The following is an 18,861-nucleotide window of genomic DNA, read 5'->3' on the forward strand; positions in this document are numbered from 1 at the left end:
ATTGAGCAGAATGTTTTCCAGAGCTCAAAAGTGGTTTCAATAAAACTCTTGGGACCATCAAAATGTTCACTGTCTTTATTTACAGTACAAAAATGGAAATTTACTATGAATGCTGTGGGCCTCAAAACAGACAAAATAAAGGGGGGGATCTCTTTAAATACACAATGCATGGTGCAAGAAAAACACACAAAGCATCAACTATTTCCCTTGCACTACAAAGCAAAAAAAGGCAATGTCATTACAAGTTGTATGTTTACTCTGACAATAAGCAACGCTTATTACACATGAAACTAGAGTTCACATTCAGTATATCATGAACACTTACATATACAGCTTGGACAGACACAGATTAGTCTTCAGCTATATTTTGCACTCGGTGCTATGATCCAAAAATATATAATTAGCTATTGTATTAGCAAGATATCTTTATCTGGCACCAAGAACGTTTTTTTTTATTTTTTTATGGTGAGCACTGTCAGATGTGAGATCAGTCATGCATCACAAAGACATTACACAAACAACCTGAGAATAGGAAGTCTTCTTTGAGACAGTTGAGGCAGGTTTAAGCAATAGTTAAGTAATTACAAAATATACAAACCAGCCTTGCTCCACTATTTGTTCACCAGTTTGATTAAATTGTTCCATTCCCTGCAGAAACAGCTATTCGTTGAACATTGATGATGATAATGTAATCTAACCTGAACAAATTTAGCAATGCAGTTTATGGGAACAATTTATTCGTCGAGTCCCTCGTCTTCCTCTTCCAGTTTGGCGTCCACCTCGCTCGTGTCTGAGAACTCGTGCAAGAGGACGTACTCGCGGCTGCTGAAGCCAAACTTAAGAACGTCTTTTTCTTTGAGCTCATAATAGCGTTGGGGGTCGATACGCTGGTTGTTCAGGTAGGTACCGTTGCCGGAACCCAGGTCAATGATGTAAGGCCTTACTCTGCGGCCAGGGGTGCCATCTGAACGTGTAAACTCCATCAATCTGGAAGGAATATAAACAGATAGGTAGACATGTTTTACTAACACAGCAGAGTGAGTGTAATGCAACATATTAGTCAACAGAATTACTATAGATCAAGTAGAGTTAGAGTTGATTAAAGTAATTAATATTTCTAAAACGTACCAAAGTCAAGCACCTTAGCCAATGAAAACTATTCTTACCTGTACTGGAATACTGCATGCTGCTTAGAGCAGGATGGGTGGTCAATGGGGATATCTGCGATTTTTCTCTGCCGCCCCAACAAATAAGCACTCTGTCTGTGAATGTACATGACCGGAAGAGGTTCATCGTTCTTGAAAGGGTACAGTCGCCATCTTCGCTTGGGAATGCGAGCCTCGGGTGGCTCGTTGTACTTGATCACCACTCCGCGGAATGTGTTTGTATCTTCTGTGAGTGCGCCTGACAGTTCGAAGTTGGGCTTCTCTTTATCGGCAGGAGGATCGTTTGCGTCCTCACTCCCTCCTTCAGGCTCTCCAAAATCATGCTCTTGGTTTTCTCTGCGCCTCTGATGGTTTTCCCTGCGCCGCTCATCGTGCTGCCGTCTCTCAGCTTGCTGGGAGGCAAACGCGCCTCGTTCCCTGTGTCTCTCTCCACCGTGCTCTCTTTCTTGAGGTCTGTCTGACTCCCACCTGCTCCGCCTCTCCTCTGGCTGATCGTTTCTTCTTCTCCGCTCATCACCACTTGCCCGATGCTCCTCCCGTTCCTGTGAGATATTTAGTATAAAGACAGTTAAAAAAAAAAAAAGGTTATTATTAGCCAAGGATAAATTAGCACAGTTACAGTACTATACAATTATCTTAACAGAGATTATACCCTATTAAATTCAGTCAGACTGTGACAAGATTGAAGATCATTACACCACGTTATTTCAGACTTTTTCTTAATGGCATATGCTACCCATACCACTGTTGTTTCACTGGCATGAGTCTGTTATACTTTCAGATAATTACCACTCGTAGACTGTCATGTGCTAATACTTTTGTGGTAGACCTGTTGCTAACCGGGCCAACTGCTGCCAAATATTGCCCCCTGTGCATCGCAAGCATTGCCTGTTGGACCCAGACCAATAACACAACATTTTAACGGACCAGTGCATAGGATTTAGTGGTATGCTGAATACTGAATGCTGAATACTTCTCCCCTCACCCTCCCCTTACAAGCGTGTAGGAGAACCTACAGTGGCTGCGAAACGCCCTCTCTAGGGCCAGTGTTTGGTTTGCCAGGAAGTGTCTATCTGCACCCACTTAACTACATGACATGTCCACTTTGTTACATATCACTGCCCCCCATGTTGTCACCGTAACAGCTTGCTTCTTTCTTTTCTTCTCCATCTCTTTTTCCTCTTTTGCTTCCCATTCTTCATATTGTCCCGTTTGTGTGTATTTATTTATTTTTACGAGGCTGGTAATTGTCACACTATGATACCTACAGATTTTAATTGACAGCATGCTGTAGGTTTGAGGCATGGATTGTATATAAATATCGATGACACGTCTCCACTTCCTGCCACTATGCAAAAGTGAAGCCAAAATATCTCCTTTCCAGGAGATTGCCATCATGTTTGTGTGACGTCATTTGGCGCCAAAGTCTGCGCAGTAGAATCAAGTGGCAGGACAACAGGCTGTGGGACACGTCCCCTCAGCAACCACTGACTGAGGTTTGAGAGCAGCGGTCACAGCTGTCAATCATGTAAAAGCATCAATGTGATAAGAACTTCCTAAAATGACATAAATCATCTTTGGGGAAAATTTATTTGATCAGTACTTTGATTTTTTTTAGGTTGGCTCATGTCAAGATATTTTGGCCTCACTTTTGGGAAGCTGTCATGGTGTCCATGTTTATATACAATCAATGGTTTGAATATCAGATGCTATTAGCCATTGAAACACCAGCAACCACAGTAGTATATGCCAGTAAGAAAATGTATCTGTCAGTGGAACACAAGTCACATGTTGTTACAATTTCGCAACAGCAGAAGCAATATAGGATACCAATAATCAGTAATGCCATATGCCTGTGACAGAATCAATATGCCTGTAGGATGTAAAATCTGGCATAACATTATGCCGCTGAAATATTGGGTTACCAATGGCACCTTTTTTGATCTAAATTCCTAATAATCTGAAACCTAATTACCCGCTTTATTTTGACATCAGCACCGCGATGAGGACTGCGGCTTCTCCTATTTCTGGGAGATCCGCTGCTCCGTCTGGCGGGAGATGTCTCTCTTCTACCTGGTGAACGGTCCCTCGTCCTGGCAGGTGACCTACACAAAGAACACAAAATATTGCTCGGCGTTATAGACAAAATCAAATATCACAATGAGCAATTTTTGAGCAAATACCTCGATATTGCAACAATATTGTGGGGATGGATGGCGATTAGTGTTTTCACAAAATATTTACACAATAAGATTTTTGATAAATAATCATCATCAGTAATGTGGATATGATGATTACGTGGGTAATGGCAAACAATCTAACAGCTAGAACAGTTTGCTAAGTTAAGAAAATTCACTTTATTGTTATGCAGCCTTTAAACCAGGAAAAACAACACTTATGTCATATAACGATAATACGATATCCAAAATCTAAGACTATATTTAGTCTCATATCACAATATCAGCATAATATCGATATATTACCCAGCCCTAAAACAAAATAGGCTATAAAGTTGCCTTACATGAGCCCTGTGTGACACACTAACACAGGACTTTCGGTAAAACACACCTAACGTGGGTTGTAGCTGTGTATGTTAAAAGCTAACTTGGCGGATAAAACAACTACTTCTCGCTAATAAAGACCCACTGGTCAGCCTTATTGTGCCGCGTGTTGAGCTAATAAACACAAAATATGTGGCAACAGCGAGGTGAAATATGATTACCGACTGTACCTGCTTGTTCTCCGCCTCGGTGGACTGGAGTTGCCGCTGGATCTCGACCTCGAGCGGCGTGATCTCTGTGGCCTAACAGGGCTCACTCTCTCCTGCTTAATCTTAACTTTGGACTCCCGCTCAGGAGATTCCCTCCTCCTGTGTCGCTTTTCTTTGGTCATTTTACAAGAATTACACTAATCCGACCGTTTTGTGACACAAACATACACCACTGTCCGCACAAAAGCCCGTAATAACAAAGAAAAACTCAAAAGGGTGGCGATTACAAACTTCAACTGTTACGCTCAAGCAACGAATTTCCGTTTCCGGTGGTACGCGGAAAATATGGCTCGGCATGTCGCTGGCTACGGCTCACATTTTGTTTCACTGCTCCTGCAATAATGATGTTTTAAAAATGACGAGTGCTCTTTGTGTACGTCGAGTTTTCTCATCTTTAGCTGTACAGAACAGATTTATTCACGAAACATCTAAGGAACACAGATTGCAAAGGTAATTGTAAAATGTAAAATAAAAAATAACACCAGGGAAAACCCAGAGAAAACCTATTTGCGCTTCAGCTGTCTTCTGTCGTGCTGGTTAAAATATATTTATGACAAGGGACTGTAGCCATAGCCTATATAGCATCTTTGGCCTACATTCGTGAACCAAACTGCTGATTCAACTCGGACAAACTAAAATGAAACACCGGGACGCTGTTGCCATAACAACGCAAACAGTGAGCATAAACTTTCTGTCATCAACAGCACCGATATTTCTGAAGGAGAAGCCGAAACGAAGAAGTTGGTGGTTTTAGTTTGTAGCTTTATCATTTTCGTAGTAAGACACAATGATTCCACCGGCCGAGTCTCTCCTGAAATACGATAACCCAGTTTTGGTCAGCAAAAGCACAGATAAAAAATCACCAAAGGTGAGTTTACCGAATTTAATTAACTAACGTTACCTGGCACAAGTAACGTTGGACGGAAGATTGAGGAGGTGCCAGGAAGGGATGAGATAAATAGCCTACAAAACTAAAGATGGAGAATATATTATTTACAAATTATTTATAAATGAGCTTTTAGAGATCCAGTTGTATAGTTAGACCATGGACATAGACGTGCTGATATTTGCTACCTGCAGGCAAAGAATGTTAAACATATCACTGCATTATTTTGTCTTGCTTTTGCGTGACAGTGTTCAAGATTTAAATATTTAAACATTAAATCTCCAAAACCTTTTTTTTTTAATCTGGAAAATATTTTTTGATGAATATCAGTGTCAAGAACTACTTCACGTGTCACATATCCGTCTAAACTTCTGGACAAGTGCTTATTAGGCTCATTTGCCTGAATAATAAGTGCACAAAAACTAAACATTAGCTGTGTCATAGATATAAAAGAATAAATCAATTTTTGGTGTTTTATGGCTGGATTACCAACAGGTAATTTTAACTGAAAACGTGTTTGTGGATATGCACCACTGAAGTACAATATCACCTGGAACAGTGAGGGTCTTGCTTTATTACACAATCTTGTTGAGAGGCTTTGTATCAAAATATCCTGTTGTGACCATTATTATTCAAGTTTTGTGAAATGTTGCACATTCCTTAGTTAATTAATAAATAAAATCAAATTACCACACAGAAAACCTGGGGTCAAGTAGTATTGTACTATAAAAAAAACTGTACACATGGCACAGAAAACAGGAAGGAACTGGGATTAGTAGGGGCCCCGTACCTCATTTTTTGCCCTGGTTCTCCCCTAGCAGGTTAATCCAGTCATGCAACAGCTCAGTGTTTTTTCTATTTGATTATGGAGGACAATTTGACATAATGACATTGTTTTTATTTATTTTTATTTATTTTAGCAAATACAGTGGTTACACAAGTATTAAATGTAAAACCACAAAAATACATACACAAAGAAAAATGGCAGCTTTAAAATAAGAAAACCTACAGCTGTGAGGCTCTGTTGCTGCAGGCAGTGTGAGCGTTGAAATTTCAGCCTCTCTTGTGAATTTCTGATTTAAGTTGAAGTTACTAAAAATTTTCAAAATTAGGATAGAAAATTATGAACATAAAATACATTTCACTACAGGGACGCCCTTTGAGAGTGAGCCCACAGCAGCCTGCTGACTCTTCCCCTGTGCCGCCACCTCCTAAACCAAAATCTGCCACAACAGAGGCCACCAAGCAGCAAAATGAGGAGATCCTCAACGCCATCCTTCCACCCAGGTATAGTTTTTCCCCCATCTACAATATACTGTTCAACAAGTACAGCCCACACTGTCACTTATCTCAACCTCTGATATTACAGGGAATGGACGGAGGGATACCAGCTGTGGGTGCAGCAAGTGTCCAGTGCTCCTTGTACACGGACAGATGTGGTGCGCCTGGAGGAACTACTGGACATGAAGATGCAGCAAAGGCAAGCCAGAGAAACAGGCATCTGCCCCGTCCGCAGGGAGCTATATTCCCAGTGCTTTGGTAAGGAGGAGGCTGAGATGCCAGTGACCACTCAGGTCATTGTGCTTATTATGTTGGATGGACTTTAATATTGGTTAAAGTATAAACTGCACCAGACATACAAACATGTAGCTCAAGGACAGGTATTCTTACTAGTTTTTGATCCCTATGTTTACATTTTTAAGGCTTTCGTTGTGACCATACACTGAAATTCCAATTATACACCTAATTTTGTAATTCTTTTAGATGAGCTGATCAGACAGGTAACCATCAATTGTGCTGAGAGGGGTCTGCTGCTGCTGCGGGTAAGAGATGAAATTCTAATGACCATTGCTGCCTACCAGACACTTTATGAGAGCAGCGTGGCTTTTGGCATGAGGAAGGCACTGCAGGCTGAGCAGGGCAAGACTGACATGGAGAAAAGAGTAAGGATGTCGAGTTATTCATGTTATGAGATTTAATGTGGTACCTATGTAAAGATATAGGAAAATAACTTAATGGCTGTATTTCAGTTACACATCCAGCAGAGAGCACCATTTCTCTTTAAGTGTTACTGTAACACAAGGATGGTGGCAGTACTCTTTGCATAATCAATCCTGCATCTGGAACTAAGAGTGCGTCTTACTACATACCTAGATTTCTGAGCTGGAGAATGAGAAACAAGACCTAAGGAAGCAACTGAACGAACAAAAAGCTAAATGTGATGCAGTTGAAAAGAGGGAAAGCGAAAAGCGTCAGGTGGAAGAAAAGAAGCACACAGAGGAGATTCAGTTCCTGAAGAGAACCAACCAGCAGCTCAAGGTGATTTTCATAATTGCATACAAAAGAAAAATGTCTTCTTTAGATTAAGCACCAATAGTAGCTGTGTTGCCTGTTTTAAAATTTTAATCTGTCTTCCTATTTAGACCCAACTGGAAGGGATCATTACACCAAAGAAGTAACTTCGACAAGCAAGAACTGAGTTGCCATTTCCCAGTGCAGAACATCACTAAATTTGTCTTTTTGCTTGTTCTTTTAATTATATCAATTTCAAATGTCAACTTAACTGTCTAATAAGCAAATCTTTTATTTCTCTCAAACAGCATGACATGATAAGTACAGTTGAAACAATTACTGTACATTTCTCTTGAACATCAAGAGAGCATTACACAGATGAAGATGAAATGATGAATGAATTGTCATTCAAAAACAGTGTGGGTTGAAGGGAAAAGAGAGTTGAAAGGCAAGATACAGTCATTTCCCTGAGGGTCAGACAAGGTCAAGATAAGGCATCTAGTGGCCAACTTGATAAAAAACCATTTCACACTCAGTTAGCATTCCACCTTTTTATCAACTCACATTTTCGATAAAAACTTAGCCTTTTGGCTAATTTAAATAAAGAATTATTACATATGTTGTGTTTTATAACTCCAGTCTAGTGCTTTGATCTCTTGGCCTTTTGGCCTTCTGTGGCTGATTCTGGGGCCTTTCTGTTCTTGTTTTTGTTTTTCACATTGTGTGTTTCGTAATAGCGTACACCGACTTTCTTCGACTTCTTAGCACGGTCCATCGCTCTTCTCTGTAGAGATGGACAAAGAGGAACAGAGGGGGAGAAAAAAAAATGATGAAAAAAAAAAGAACAGAGCTTTTCATTTTCATTCCTCTTACATCAAGTAAGAGGAATACACATTCATCAAATGTGACTAGTCAGAGAGATTGGCCTGTTTGATGTCAGTGAGAACACTGCATACCTCTTTAGATGACAGTCTGGGCAGCTGGGCAGACTCCTTGCCCTCCTCAGCTTTCCTCTTCTTGCCCTTCTGGACTGCAGCTGATTCAAGCAATATTAACAAAGGTGAATAATGACATGCTGCATGTCAGATCTCAGATCTCAATGTCAACCTGAACTAACCATACACGTTTATTTTGTGTGGTTACAGGTAAATACTGTATCAATCAGTTTATGTATTTTTGTGTCAAACTTAAGAAAATAAATCATACCAGTGGCATGTGTGCTTTTCTGTTCTGTTATTTGTTCTGAGGAAGATTTTTTGAATGCTTACCAAATCCTATGGGATAAGTTTTCCAAAACAATTTCTACATGCAACACCATAAAAAGCCATGACAAACATTTTGATTAACTACCTTTCTTCTGTGCTGCTGCCGCTTGTTTAGTCTTGATGTCTGTGAACACTTTGTCAGAAAGCGCCTTAGGTATACTGTCCAGGGAGAAACAAAGAGTCAAACATTATTTTCTACCCAACAAAGCAAACAGTTTAGTCTTGTTGGAATTGGCTAAAATCAACAGTAATCAAATTAGGCTCAGAGTAACAATACAATTATAATTTGAAATGAGATGCAGATTAAAGAGCACAATGCTAAAGTTATGGAACAGGCCACTGATGAGACAAACAGTGAAACTGATGACTGCCAGTCCCCAGAGGCTTACAGACTGGGTAGCATAGACCACCTAAAATGCATGGCATCTCTCTGCCGGACATCATGTTATTTGACACGATAAAAGAAATGAGGACAATATACAAAACAAAGAAAATATGTAAGTGAGGTTTGGGTGAGAGCAGACAGACCGGATTGCAGAGAAGCGCTTGGATTTGGCCCGGTCCAGGAACTGCTTGTACTTAGCGATTTTCTCATCCAGCTCTCGGATCACCTCGCGTGAACTCTTGTTGTAGTTTGCCTTGCCAGTCCGAGCGGTTGTTGGCTCGGAGAGCTCAGTCTCTCCATCAGCTGGCTCAACAACGGTCCCGTCTCCTCCTTCATCCTCCTCTTCTTCTTCGCTGTCTTCCTCACCATCAGAGCCAGAGAAGTCAGAGATGTCTAGGTCTGGCATCTCCACGGGAACCAAGTCTTCCTCGCTGAACTCAGGTGCCACATTGATCTTGCCAAAGTTCTGTCGCACATTAGACAGAATCTTCTGGACCTCCTCTTTCTTTCTCTGCTGTTGGTGCTGCTGTTCTTCGTGTTCTGCTGACAGGGGTTCTGACTTGTCTGGCTGTTCCTCCTGCACATTCTCAACTACCTCTGAGGGTCCTTCAACTGCCAGATGCTCCTTGTCCTAGAAAAATTAGAGTAACAAAAGACAGGTTGACACACAGGGCACAGGTTGGTGTAGAAAAAAATTCATTTACTGAACAAACACACCTCAGTTTAAAAAGTGGAAAACTCAGTAAACTTTACCTCTTGATCCCCCTCAGGTCCTGGTGGTTTCACAAAGAAGGGGATACGTCCCCTTTGCCAATCATTCAACACCATTTTGGAGACTGTTGAGAGATCTGGTTCACCCCCCTGCACAACACCAAGAATAAACTGTTCAAGCTTAAAATTTAAAACAAGTGGTTCACATACGCTTTGCTATTTAACTGGAAGCCTTTACAGTTTGGCAACTAATGTGAGCAGAAAATGGAACAGATTAACCAAATATGGATTTGCTCTTGCACTTCATAAAAGGGACAATTAAAATCCTCTGGTGTGCAAATGAATGTTCTCGTGCGAGTGTTCCGACTTAAACTGAAATAACTACTCATACTGATAATGAAGTTTTGTTTGGTAACCGCATTCTCTGCTTGTTAGAAGTTATGGCAGATTTTTATGAAATAAAATAGTAAAATAAAACAAAAACTGAAGGCACAGCAGTTTTCGATTATGACCTGTTAAAGTCCTGTTAGCACTAAAATATAAGAGGTAAATTCAGACCTTCAAAAGTTTCCCAGTGCGAAATGCCAGCTTCTCAAGGAAGTCTTCAGCCGAGTTCCAAGTGGGGATGCGGTAGGTCTTCTGAATATATTCTGGCTTGGCCCGCTCCAGTACTGCCCCAATGTGCTCCTCTGGGTTCCTGATCTTCTCCACTTGAACCTTACAGAAAGAGAGGAAAAAAGGCATTCAACTTATGATATGAACCTGAAACCTTTCAGTTACGGGGACTGCATGGCATACACGTTAAACCTTTGATGCGGAAAAAGGATCTGGAGGATCAGAATCTGAGCTGATCGAGGCTTTTTTTTTTCAAACGACTGGGTATTACCAATATAAAGCTGAAACCATTTCTGATCCTGTTCAATGCACTCAAGCTGTCGTAAATGTCACATTAACAGTTGGTGGATTAGGATTGTCCTAAGTGGGACATTACTGTTAAGTTTTACTAATGCTACCGTTTTTCAGGATACCGTATACAAGGCGGATATCACAAAACAAACTTACCACTCCTTTGAGAACAATATCAGATTCGCTGTCTTCTGAAGGGTAGACAACACCAGGGCAGTCTATGAGAAAGATGCGCCTCATCAAAGTGATGTACTGCCACACCTAAAAAGAAAGGAGATTCATTTTTTTTTTTAGTACTGTCAAATCATTTCAGTTTCAAACAAGATGTGAACTCCTGTGTGATATTTTCCATGTTGGTGTTTACTGATATAAAAAGATAAGACCGATGTGATGGGTGGGGCGGCAATATATGAAACTGATTATCTTTGGAACGGCAATGCAAAGACTGTTTTAACCCTGATCAAAACAGTAATAACAGGTTTGCTTATTCTCTCTCCTCAAGCAGCAAATAACTTCTCCCTTCTATGATTGCTTCATCAGCTGGAGGGATTTTAATGTAACCGTTCACTTAAAGACAAAAAAAAAAAAAAAAGGAGGAATGGCAGTCAAATCAGTGCTGCAGATCATTAACTTGTTTGGCTGTCATCACCAGGGTTAGTTCTGAGGTGAGAACCAAAGAAAGTGGGAAATAAAGAAGTGCTGGCTACGGGCCCATCAGATTCATTGGATAGGTGTATAGAAAAATCTCCCTTCTGTTGCGGTCCAAGTTCACAGCTTTGGTAAGCATAGACAAGCTAAGATATTTTCCCCTTCTTTCGCCTTGACCCTGCTTTGGACACTGGGGATTTCAAGACGTTGTTCGTTTCCAAACAGGATAAGCAGCCCCAGAGAGAGGAAATTAAGGATAAAAACGGTTGTTGTTCTTTCTCTTGGCCCGACATCCAGTTAGATTTTCAGTTATATAGTTAAAGACACGAAGCGGAGTACTTCTGTTGTTGCAGCTATCAACAATTACCGAGCTAAGAAAAGGAACATGAAGCTCCTTTCACCTCTACGCTCTTTACATTTTTCTAAAACATCACCCTTCCCATTTCCTTTATTTCTAATTTCATTGATTTTATTAGCACTGCTTATGTACTATTGCTTTGTCTTCTCTTGTCAGAGACAGATTTCCACTATTTTGTGATAAATGGTAATGTCTTAGGAACCTGAATCTACTGCCAAATTTCTTTGGTGTAAATAGAAATTACAATCTAAGTATAGACCACAAAATACGTTCACATATATTCTCTTTCAGGAAGTCAAGAATACGTAGTTTTTCTTGTAGTCCTTTTCACAGGACTGTCATCGCAAGTGTAAATTTAGTTTGCATGGTTGAGATGACACCCAGATCCTACCTTTGTTTCTCCGGCAAGGGGTGCCACATTGCAGACCTTCTTAGACCGCAGTGTGTTGATGACTGAGCTCTTTCCCACATTCGGGTAGCCAATGAAACCCACACTTATCTGTTTCTTGTCTGTGTGGAGCTGTAGGGAGGCAAAAAATAAAGTCAGAGTGTCGTGTTTCCTAAACAACAGTCTCAGTCTGTCTTCAGTTCATGGAGGTAATTTTAGATTGGGCTCTGTTGCCATTAGCAATAAAAGAAGTGAACTTGTCATCACTCCAGAACTGCAATGTAGTTTGTTCAAAACTCATACCAAAGGATCTTTTAAAAAGGATTTTTATGTAAACAAAACAATCACGAAACTCTGAAACCTTTCAAAACAAGAGATATAACTATATTTTATATCCTATGTTTGTCCCAGAAGGTAAACTCTGAAGGCTGTTTTGGAACAGACTTACTTCAGTGATGGACAAAAAAAAAAAATGAGGACAGAAGAAGGCTGAAACTCAGGCACTTTTGTTTTTCATAAGTAAATACGTAAATCTTTTATAAGAGTATTAGGGCAATTAAAAACATCAGAAACAACAGGAAATCAAATGTGGTGTAATTTGAATATCCAAGGCCTTCAACTAAAAAGCAAAACAATGAGCTCTGTTGCAGATTTAATGACGCCGCAGACCAAACCATAACAGCTAAACATGCAGTACTCGTGCTTGTTTGTTATTGCAGCAGTAAATGGTTTAAGCTCATAATGAATTTAACATATTTTGAGGAATATTTGAGGATATTTCAGCCATGTGCTTACCTTGCCAAACTGTCTGAGCAGCTGGATGAGGGAGCCCTTACCAAATGAGTTGGTGAGGCTTGCATGGAAAGCCAGAGTTGGGTACTCCTGGGACAAAACCGCTACCCACCGTTTCTGGTTAAAAAACAAATCGTTAGAGACTGTTACTAAGAGGAGAATAGACACAACAAAGTTCCTTCGAGTCTAATGGGGGAGACAAAGGTAAATGCGTTGTTCTGGATATCTTACCGTGACCCAGGTGGGGATCAGATCACACTTGTTTAAAACAAAGATCAAATGTTTCCAGGGTTTCTCCTTCTTTAGATAGGCCTCTATGCTCTTGGAGCGTGTTCCCATGGGATCGCGGGCATCCAGCACTTGGATGATGACATCAGAAGAGTCAATCACCTGTAGCAATTAAACAGTCAGCTGTAGAATTAATCCTGAACACACACTCTTATCAGTGTACAAAGTCGACAGTAAGGATTTACATAATACACAGTCCTGACAGATGATAGAAACGATACCTTGTAAAGCTCTCCCCAGATCCTCTTGGATTGACCCTTTTTGAAGATTTCCTCACGTGCTTCCTCCCTGTTGCAAAATGTGAATTAAGACCGTGAAAATTCAGCAACTATGCTTTTGACCAGTAAGATGTGTTGGATACTGATTATAGCATCTTTTGATGGACTTACCGGACCCCTGTGTCCTCAGTCACCAGGTCTGTGTCCTTATCTGCGTTGTAACTCAGGGCTGAAGCCTCAGCTTGCTCTAAGAGGTCCTTCACATCCCCTACCATGAGGTTGGGCTTCTTTCTCTGAGACTTGGGCCCAAATGTGGTCTCAAAACCCTCTGTGTCTAGAATGTGCACCTTGGAGTTCTGCAGGTGTAGAAACAGAATGAGAGTCAACAGTAAACCAGGAGAGCAGTTCAGATTGTTTAAGGCAGTAATTTCTAGGGATGTCTCATTGGAGTTATTGTAGTTATACACAGTACAGTAATATTGCATTGAAACAGGTGGGCAACAGGAGGAAAGGTTTTCGTTGGTGTTACAACCAGTTTTTGATACAGTCAAAGTGATACAGTCCTTTTAAGGGTTTCAGATAGAATCAGAGAACAAACGCATACAGTAAACAGAACCCTCAAAAATGCAAAAACTCAGCCAATGAAACAGCCAAGCCTGTGCCAGTACTGATTAAGTGTTCCAATTATCTTAAAACACAAGCCATACCTCTAATGCAACACTGCCATAAGGGGTGGGATGACATACAGTTTTTGGCTTTTGTCAGAAACAGTGCTGTTTCAGGTTGCCTTGATTAACTGCCAAGATCTTCTACAGAGATCCCTGGTTCTTTGAAAACACATTTCCCCCGACCTAATCACAAACTCTGGTTTAATTCTTCTGCCCTTTTTGGTGCTAGATCATTCCACTAGTCAATCACCAGTCAGACAATCAGATTGATGAGCATTGTTTTTCACTTACTCGATAAGTGTTTTATCAAAACCATCAAAGGTCATTCAGAAGAAAACAAACAAGGAAGCGATTCACGGATCTGACAGCGATGTAACAGAAAACAGGTGCTCCTTATGCACGGGTAGGCAATCAATGTCCATAAAAAAGGGGAATGAATTCCGCAAAAGTCAAGGCGCATTCCTTCGTCAAGGCACAAAAGTAAACAAAACAATCCTTTATTATAGTGGCTACATGGTAAAAACAAGACCAACGCCTATCGACTGCACATTAGTCTTCCTCAGGGTCAAACAATCATATACTCAGACCTCAATCACACACTTTTTCACAGCTACCTCCGGCTCATTACACATTTATGCAATAAATAAACACTATGTCACAGATAATAGTAAAGAAAATATGTATGAATAAACATCACATGTAACAATCCAGTTGGCTTTGACACAGTTAGTAGATCAGGATGTCTTCTTATTTTCTTTTTTTTTTTTAAATTTGTTTATAGTGCAATACAAGTGACCAATATGAAAAAAGAGCAACATATGACAAACAGGGGAAACTAGACCCAAACAAAGCTAAATAAAAAGAGAGGAAAAAGGCAAAAATAGCAGCAACAATAACAACAAGAATGATGAAAGAGAACACAAATAAACAAAAAAAAAAAGGCATATTGTTTGGCTTAGATTTTCTCATTGTAGCACGCATGTGTTTAGGTAAGTGTGTGTTTGCATGGGTGGGTTTTTTATTTGAAAGATATAGAGATAGAGAGAGAGAGCATAAAGTGCAAGGGGAAGACAGTATTAACCAAAGGAAGAATGAGAAAGAAAGAAAATAAATAAATAAATAAAAATAACATAGCTACTATGCTCTTGGAGGGCATCTCTGGTTGGGCTCCAAGGACAAAGAGGAACCTGGGTGGATCCGGAGCAGGTCAGGTAAGGACAACTGGGTCAGGGCTGAATTTTATGTATTTATTGTTGTTTTCCCTTCCTTGTAATTTTTGTTTGTTTGCTTGTTTTATCCTTTTTTTTTTTTTTTTTTTTTTTTAGCCCTTTTACCCTTCTCCTCTTCCTTGCTTTCTTTGCTCTTGCCTGCTTTAGGTTGTTGGAGGTCAGATGCCCTTTAGAAACAGCCTCCACCCGTACAGGAAGGGTCTGTTCAACTGGGTCTGAGGAGCAGCTTTCTATTTGGAGAAGGGCTTAGTGGAGATCAGGTCCTCTGACTCCAAGCTGTCCAAAACCAGTCCAGTCCAACAAGTCCCCCCCCTCCCCAGTCACCAGAACCCAGTCCGAGGTGGTCCCATCATTCAGATATGATTGGGATGAAGGGATGAATAGTACATAACAGAATTAAATATAACAAAAGATAAATGAATATGCAAAAGAATTAATAAAATAAATTAATAATGATAAAAAAGAGTGAGAATAGAAAGGAAAAAGAAGTAGGTGAATAGGGTGGGTTGTTGAGTGAGGAGGTTCAGTATAATTATTAATTGTATTGTCTGTGTATGTCCTGAACATGAAGACGTCTGTGTATTGTCCTGCTTGTAAAAAGGTAGAAATGAAAACAGTTAAGTAAATTCAGTTACTGATCTGAACTTAAGAGACTGAAATTCATCCTGTTACCAAATACCAAATTAAAAAAACAACAACCTGAGAATGAAGATGTCTGTGTTGTTGTTTTGTGTGTTGTCTGGTGGTAAAATTATTCTTATCAGATTAATATTAATCATTAATAATAATAATAATTTCAAACAAAACAAAAACACAAAAAGAACCACAAAGAAAATACCAACATCACCGTCATCTTCATCATCTTAGTAACATGTCTATTATCAATAAAAATAAAATTAATAATCATCTGTATAAAGATCAACATCATTGTACTATTGGAAATAATCAGTGTAATATATTTTAAACATAGTAATCATCATCATCGAAAAAAAAAAAATCAGGATGTCTTCACTGAGAGGTGAAATGTGCATGAGTGCTAATCCGACACAAGTGCTGCAAATATTCTTAACATTACTGTAAAGAACACAAATGGAAAACGCAAATGAAGGAAAATATCATGTATACAATATTAAACAACACGCGCTTTTTGAGCAACTTATCAATTAATAATTAAATTAAAAAGTAAAAAAAAAATATCTTGAGCTGCTTCAAGCTGAATTGGATGAAAGACAACAGTATATAGAAAAAAAATGGAAAAACTGACTGAAACACACCCAATTGTTGGCAACAATATGTTGGAAGAGAACAGGAAGAACTGGATGTTATTTGGAATCGTGTTGGTTATGGGGTGGAAAAGTTAAGCCTGGCAGAGAGCAGCTCTTACATGCCAAGCACAGTGCCAGTGCACTCAGGGTCACTGTGGACCAGAGTGAGAATTGAATGAGGATTAAAGTGAGGCCTCATGTTCATCCCACCTTATAAAATCCCAAAAAAACAAGCTACTGAGGAAAAAATAGGCATGAATTTAATCTACATTGCTTGATATTAGCCAGGTAAAAACGTCAATACCTTTATGTGCCAGTATACCCATAATAAAATGTACAAAAGGTGTTAATTCACACACACACACACACACACACACACACACAATGTACATCAGGACTATCACACAGGCAGCACGGGACTGGAAAAAGAAATCAGTCTTCTAAAAGGAAAATAAAAAAGGAGGTTAGTATCTTGTGTTATACTCACATGGGCTTTGACTCTGTCATGCAACAGGGACATGGGGAGTTTACTTTGTCTCATCACTACACGATATGGATCCTTCTGTACTGCACCCATCTCCTCTTGAAACTTCTGGAGAGAGGACTGCTTGATCACCCGTGTATTTGCTGGAACACAGAGGATTTAGTTCAAAGTTTGAATTTAGTAGTAACAAAGTACGGCAGGGTAGCAGCTTCCTCTCTCACCCATTGAAAAGCTAAATACTGCAGATTCATATCCCAGAGCTTGTGAGTTATAATCATGGGGATATTTAATACTGATTTAAATATCTTACAATATGCCACAGCTATGCATAATCATAATAATGATGCTCTCTTTTCAAGTGAGAGAGAATGTAAAAATTCATTATCATTCATAATTCATTATTTATTATCTGGTGTGCAACTGGCAGTGATGCCTTTAAGGCAGTGCTCTCGATACTGGTGTGAATATTTCCAGGATGGTCAATTTTTGGTGAAGGCAGCTCATAGTTAAAGCAAGACAGACACCTTTGAGTCTCTCTATGCAGGAAAACTGTGTGGGTTCAGGGTCGTATTTTTTTAATCACCAAACACAGACAAGTATGTTCCACGAGAGGCATATTATTGCACAATATACCTTTTTCATGGAAGAGATTTTGACGTGTCACAATCACAGAAAGGCACAGGTGTCAACAAAATTAAAAGTGACGGAATTATGTTTTGCTGCTTCAGTTTCTAGGTCTTAGTGTTGTGCATGCTGGCGAAATAAACATCATTAATGATATTAGTAAAACCTGTTCATTATCACCAACAGCACCACCCATTCACTGTTGTTTTCATGTACTTAGAAGTAAGTAAAAGCATGATTAAAATGTGAGGCATTCAGGGATTTACAGGCCTCAAGCAAACAATATATACTGACAACTGCCACTGCAGACTGCTATATGCAGTAGTATTATGTAGATGTGCTCACCAAACCATTTGATGTTGGGTTCAACTCTGGCTACTGTCCCTGGAGCCACTGTGGACTGGAACTGTAAGGGTTTGATGACTTTTCCTCTGTCATTGCTGGGAACAAAGGTATGGACACAACACTTAATTGTTATATTTCAGTGGTTGTTACTCAAGAATAATGCAAATCTATATAATCAATTACCATCTCTGCTTTTGTCTGTACATATTCAGACGCTTGATGGTGGATCGGTCCCTCATGTTGTTCCCACCGGCACCTTTGGCTCGATCTGTCAAATACATGTACAGTTACTTTTACGATTCATCTGTTCAAAAGCACACACACCTGTTAACAAAATACATTCACAGAGAAGCAAAGCGGCTTAAACAAACATCGTATTATTAATTAACAGGGCCCAATAAATAAAGGCAGCTGTTGCCAGACTTTAGGACAAGAAATCTTAACACTTCCTCAGAGTTGAATACTTCAGTGTCAGATTTAAAAGGCCTGACGCTTCTGTTTTAATAACAGTGGCCATAGTTAAATTTCTGTATAGTCACTACGAGTTATATGTTTCGTTATGACACATTATTAATGTATTGACAATGGTTCATTAAATATGAAAGGGCACTAGCCCAGAAATATCTTCCCCTTCACCCGGCTAGCAACAATTAGCATTAGCTGTAAACAAACTGCACGGCTAACGGGGGGTTAGCTCACCAGGGTTGGAGCTGGACGACGAGGGGTTTATCGAGCTTTTCCCCTTAAACCGAGGCTTCACCATGTTGACTGCTTAGCTGGTAAAGCCTTCAACGGATAAGGAAAAAAATAGAGATCACACGAAGGTGCCCGAAAGCTGAAGTTTAGTTGCTGTTACTCCCTTCAGCTCGACACTGTACAACACACGTGTTAGTACGGTGAAACAGGAAGGACGTCATCGAAAGAACGACAACGACAAGAACCAATCACAGAGGCTGCTGGTATGTCGTAAAAATTGTAGTTCTATAAAATATATACGGGATCTTGCATAAACATGTTAAGAGTGATGATTTAATGCAAAAATGGCTTTAAGTAAGTAATTTTAGGATATACTCTAAAATGACTCAATCTACAGCCGTGTACGTTCACTGTAGTAGTGTAAAAGTAGTTTCATAAAAATTTATCAAGTATCAAGTTAAGCAGATGTCAAACTGA

The 18,861-nt window shown here is 39.7% G+C and overlaps 3 protein-coding genes across 3 annotated transcripts; 1 reads left to right on the forward strand and 2 right to left on the reverse strand.

Moving 5' to 3' along the window:
• Positions 1-60: 60 nt before the first annotated feature.
• snip1 (Smad nuclear interacting protein) lies at positions 61-4,208 on the reverse strand. Its single transcript, XM_044358035.1, has 4 exons — positions 3,898-4,208; positions 3,142-3,271; positions 1,167-1,708; positions 61-987 (listed from the first exon to the last, which is right to left on the reverse strand). Exons 1-4 carry the CDS (start codon positions 4,056-4,058, stop codon positions 735-737), a joined length of 1,086 nt encoding a protein of 361 aa, XP_044213970.1. The 5' UTR covers positions 4,059-4,208; the 3' UTR covers positions 61-734.
• Positions 4,209-4,556: 348 nt separating this feature from the next.
• Positions 4,557-7,380, forward strand: dnali1 (dynein, axonemal, light intermediate chain 1). Its single transcript, XM_044358036.1, has 6 exons — positions 4,557-4,804; positions 5,973-6,109; positions 6,192-6,361; positions 6,587-6,765; positions 6,977-7,141; positions 7,246-7,380. The coding sequence occupies exons 1-6, from the start codon at positions 4,724-4,726 to the stop codon at positions 7,279-7,281; spliced, it is 768 nt and encodes a 255-aa protein (XP_044213971.1). The 5' UTR covers positions 4,557-4,723; the 3' UTR covers positions 7,282-7,380.
• A 6-nt stretch (positions 7,381-7,386) lies between these two features.
• On the reverse strand, positions 7,387-18,603 carry gnl2 (guanine nucleotide binding protein-like 2 (nucleolar)). Its single transcript, XM_044358034.1, has 16 exons — positions 18,388-18,603; positions 17,872-17,956; positions 17,689-17,783; positions 16,723-16,862; positions 13,245-13,429; positions 13,077-13,143; positions 12,799-12,957; positions 12,571-12,684; positions 11,779-11,907; positions 10,538-10,642; positions 10,034-10,192; positions 9,518-9,625; positions 8,908-9,395; positions 8,465-8,538; positions 8,071-8,150; positions 7,387-7,898 (listed from the first exon to the last, which is right to left on the reverse strand). Exons 1-16 carry the CDS (start codon positions 18,449-18,451, stop codon positions 7,755-7,757), a joined length of 2,196 nt encoding a protein of 731 aa, XP_044213969.1. The 5' UTR covers positions 18,452-18,603; the 3' UTR covers positions 7,387-7,754.
• Positions 18,604-18,861: the final 258 nt, after the last annotated feature.

The sequence above is a fragment of the Thunnus albacares genome, chromosome 8 (genome assembly GCF_914725855.1).
Source record: "Thunnus albacares chromosome 8, fThuAlb1.1, whole genome shotgun sequence".
Taxonomy (NCBI): Eukaryota; Metazoa; Chordata; class Actinopteri; order Scombriformes; family Scombridae; genus Thunnus; species Thunnus albacares.